The sequence below is a fragment of the Helicoverpa zea genome, chromosome 21 (assembly GCF_022581195.2).
Source record: "Helicoverpa zea isolate HzStark_Cry1AcR chromosome 21, ilHelZeax1.1, whole genome shotgun sequence".
Classification (NCBI taxonomy): domain Eukaryota; kingdom Metazoa; phylum Arthropoda; class Insecta; order Lepidoptera; family Noctuidae; genus Helicoverpa; species Helicoverpa zea.
Genome location: NC_061472.1, coordinates 6022799 through 6027073, shown reverse-complemented (window position 1 = coordinate 6027073; position 4275 = coordinate 6022799). Strand labels below are relative to the sequence as shown.

General features: G+C 44.2%; 1 protein-coding gene across 1 annotated transcript; it reads right to left on the bottom strand.

The window, feature by feature from the left end:
* Window positions 1-368: 368 nt before the first annotated feature.
* On the bottom strand, window positions 369-2897 carry LOC124640847. Its single transcript, XM_047178783.1, has one exon. The coding sequence runs from the start codon at window positions 2673-2675 to the stop codon at window positions 555-557; it is 2121 nt and encodes a 706-aa protein (XP_047034739.1). The 5' UTR covers window positions 2676-2897; the 3' UTR covers window positions 369-554.
* Between the last annotated feature and the right edge of the window lie 1378 nt (window positions 2898-4275).

The window sequence follows — 4275 nt, the reverse complement described above, 5'->3', positions numbered from 1 at the left end:
CGCCGACTCCGAGTCGGCAGTGAAGCAATGAATGTTCAATCATAACTGTCTTAAAACAATATTGAGTTTGCGGTGACAGCAAGCTTACACCTCGCGGCCGCCGGCGCGCGGACGGCGAGCTTGCACCTTGCGGACAACGCGTAGTTAGCGCGCTGGCAGCTAGCCGTAGTCTAAGTCGAGGCGATGCCGTGCTGCAGCTCTGCTGTTGCGGTGCCGTTATAATGTGCCATGACCCTAAGTCAATTGGCTGAAGCAAAGAAAGAAGGAAAATAATTTTACTGACACAAAAATAATACAAATAAAACATATTTAAGAGATTTAACATATTTAAACAAGTGTCGCGGGCTTATAAGAAAAAAACCCAGCGATTTACTTAAGTGATTTATTTTAAACTTTACAAAACACTCGTAAACGTACACACACTAGAACAGCACAGGGAGCGGGTCGCCGTGCGTGCGCTAGCGTAAGACTGGTACTCAGAGCTGTCCAACTGGAGAGGTTGAAGCAGACTGAGAACGCAGTGAACACTGACTGCGCGCACGCCGGACCCTGCGTTATATAGGCGGCGGTCGGCGGGCTTCGGAAGAGCTCGGCAATACTCGGCGCTGACGGGGAGGCCACGCCCACTTGACGCATAGCCGTGGTACCGCGGGCCGGGCGTTCGGATCCAGCGTCCGGGCATTTTGTTTATTATTGCTACAGTCTCCCCCTCTGGATCTGAAGTCGTCCCGACGATGATCCAGCAGTTGGAGGCATGTGGTGTCTTTCGCGTTTCTTCGCTTGTTATTCCGTTCGGCGGCTGTCAGAAGACGACTAGCGAACTCAACAGGATGTTCGCTTTCACGCTCCCCCTTGACCAAAACTGCTCCTTTTGTATAAGAGCTTGCCTCGCTTTTATAATGCAGGGTTCGCTTGCATCGGCTTGGCATTGAAACGTGCTTGTTTTCTGGTAGAAGCCCATTCAGCTGCTTCCTTTGAACAGTTGTCCTCTGTGTTTCGACATTAATTGTGTCAATCCGTATGTCCCAGTTGTTGGCGTCAAAGAGATTGGCACTTTGTGGGGATAATTCGATGTCTTCCCGGTGAACATTGATTTGTGCATCTCGCAGCATAAAATCCGTGAAACTAGGTGAATAGCCATCGAACAGTCGTGGTTTCTTGCTTACAGAAGACGAGTCGCCAAAATCTATCGATGCCAGTTTGTAGGTGACCTTATCATCTGACAGATTTTTAGGCGTTGACGGAGGTTCAGGTGTTAACGGAAGTTCCGGTATTTCCATCCGTGGAGGTGTTGGTGGTGGAGTAGGAGGTATGGTATTAATACTTGGACTTGCTTCGCTGTCTGTCATTGTGAGTGAGGTTACTGGGCTTGGCAACTGCATTATTTCATTGACGACCGTACTCTCAAAGATTGCAAACTCTTCGGCGTATAGCTCGTATTGCTCTTCTGGTTCATCAATGAAATTCCACGTGTACTGCGGCAAGTTGATTACCATGCCCGCATCCTTTAAAAACCCAACCCCCAAAAGCGTGCGGTTGTCTTTTGCTCCAGGTAGCACGATAAATGTCGTCTGCACCTTTCGACCCATCAAAACAACGTTGACTCTGCACATTAGCACTCCTCGATTCTTTTTTATTCCATCAGCCAGCGTCAAATTGACTTGATGTTCCTGGAACTTGCATCCGCATTTGACTAGCTCTAAATATAGGGAGTACGAAGCGACACTCATCTTTGCGCAAGTATCAATGTAGGCGGTACCTTTTATCCCTTCGATCTCCACGAACACAACAGGCCGGGAATCTGAGTCTACCTGTACGTTGATAGCACAAAACTTCAAGTCCTCCTTCTTAATGGCCGACGCCTTCTTACACGTGGGACAGTTGCTTCTGTATACCCCAGGTGCGCCGCAACCGTAGCAGGAAAACTTTGGTTGATGAGGAGATGGTGCCTGCGTTTCAACTTCTGAGACAACTTTCGGAATACTGGGTAAAGTGCCTTCAGCCCGTTTCTTCTTCCGACAGACGTCTGCAGTATGGCCAGGGTTTTTACAAAAACTGCACCTTACCTTCCCTTTCTTCCCAGTAGTTCTGATGTCACTTGCATGTGAACCTGCTGCGTATTCATGTAAGGTCTCTTCGATTCCCCGTGCCGTCTCCAGCAGTTTATCTATCGTGGGAACTGTATCCCGAGGCATGCGGTTTCGTATGTCTAGCCGTATGAGCGCAAATATCAGATCTATTTGCTGCGTTTCAGACAGTGCGGGAGGAGGAAGTGATGCAAACAATGCCCGCTTCTTGGCAATAAATGCTTCAGTTGTGACGTCAGCTTCCTGGACCTCATGGGTAATCTGATGATATATCATAAATGCAGGTCTGCGGGGAGCGAATGTATGACGCAATTTATTGCAAAACTCTTCCCACTTTTCCACTCGGCTTTTCAAGCCTTGCCACCAAACCGCTGCTTCATCCCGTAGAAGAAGTGGAAGTCCTTGAAGCGCATCGAGGTCACTCAACTTTTCTACATTCTTGAAGGTAGAAGCTGCCGCTATAAAAGCCTCAACTGCGTCCGCGTCTTTTTCCCCACTGTAGGTGATGTTGCAGGATGCAAAAGATCGCTGTTTAGAAGCTGTGATGGTCTGCAGGAATATTTGGAATTGTTCGTTTGACATCGCCATTTTCAAAGTCCGATGTGGGAGTCTTCTTAAATGTTCCAACTTAATCCCTGAGTTCGGCCCCACGTTGGGCGCCAGATTGTCGCGGGCTTATAAGAAAAAAACCCAGCGATTTACTTAAGTGATTTATTTTAAACTTTACAAAACACTCGTAAACGTACACACACTAGAACAGCACAGGGAGCGGGTCGCCGTGCGTGCGCTAGCGTAAGACTGGTACTCAGAGCTCAGGGCAATACTCGGCGCTGACGGGGAGGCCACGCCCACTTGACGCATAGCCGTGGTACCGCGGGCCGGGCGTTCGGATCCAGCGTCCGGGCATTTTGTTTATTATTGCTACACAAGTAAAAAAAACACAATATAGGCAAGTAATATTGTACCATTTTTCTTGTATCTCCTTTTTTTGAAACGATCAATATACCAAAATGTTATATTTACAGGAACGCGATTCTCCGATCACTTACGCACAAACAAACAATGATGTTTTGTATTACCTCTGAATATAATACATATTAAACTAAACAACATATCTATTGGTTCAAGCATGTCGTCACAACAATACTCGACACACAGACACACAAACATACAAATATTACTATGTCGGTATAGGTAAAAGCTCTCATCTACTTGAAGATCAAGTCTATTGGACTTATATGATATGTTTACACAATATAATTTATATTTGTTTGTTTGTTTGTTCAGTTGATAATATTAAAGGTTTGTTGATGTCCAATATGTGGTTGTAATTTGTTGGATAAACTTGCTTTTGTGTTTCATAAGTTTTGTGTTTGGTGTTATGAAAGAATTTCTGTTTAAGATTAAAAAATAATTTTTAATCCGTGTTTTTACAGGCATGTCAGTCTTGATAGTGAATGTCAAGAAATTTGAGATTTTTGGAGATAATTTTATTAAAGTTCGAGTGATCTGTTGACAGGAAGAGGGTGAAATTTGAATTACTAAATTTGATCCAAGAATAAATAATAAAACAAACGGGGTGAGCTAAATAAAACCGTTTAAATATCTCGTAATGTTGAAACTGATTGTAATTTTTAGGAAAGCTCTTTCATTATATCTAGCCGAATATAAGAAATGGCAATAAAAGTTGATAATGATCTGTAAAATCTGATTTTTTATGCAATAAATTGTGAAAAAGTGCCCATCCCTCCCCTACCTCCCCTAAAGTATGAAATGACATTACGAATCGAAGTGAAATGCGAGTTGTTGATCGAGTTTTATAGAATCCCAGTACTGATTACTCGCAAAAATAATATGTTTCTAATGTAAAAATATTAAGTGTTTTTACATCTTTGTACTACTAGAAAATCATTTTTAAGCAAAAGAAAATCTCAGAAATATTTTTATTAAAATAACTTTGTGACACCTCAGATTTTACGTCAAAACCTTTTATTTAGTATAATATTTATTATGGACCTACAAGGAATAAACATTTTCATACGGCACTCAATTCAGTGCTACGCTGACGTAGCAATGCCGTAGCAGTGCTACGCCCGACCGCTACACCGTAGCCGGCCGTTTGGGCGACCGCTACGCAGCCCGGGCCGTCGCCAAATGCTTGGGCCGGCACCCCGCCAAACGTGCGCAT

Coding starts and splice junctions, on each gene's coding strand:
- LOC124640847 (XM_047178783.1), bottom strand. CDS start 2,675: ATGGCGATGTCAAACGAACAATTCCAAATATTCCTGCAGACCATCACA.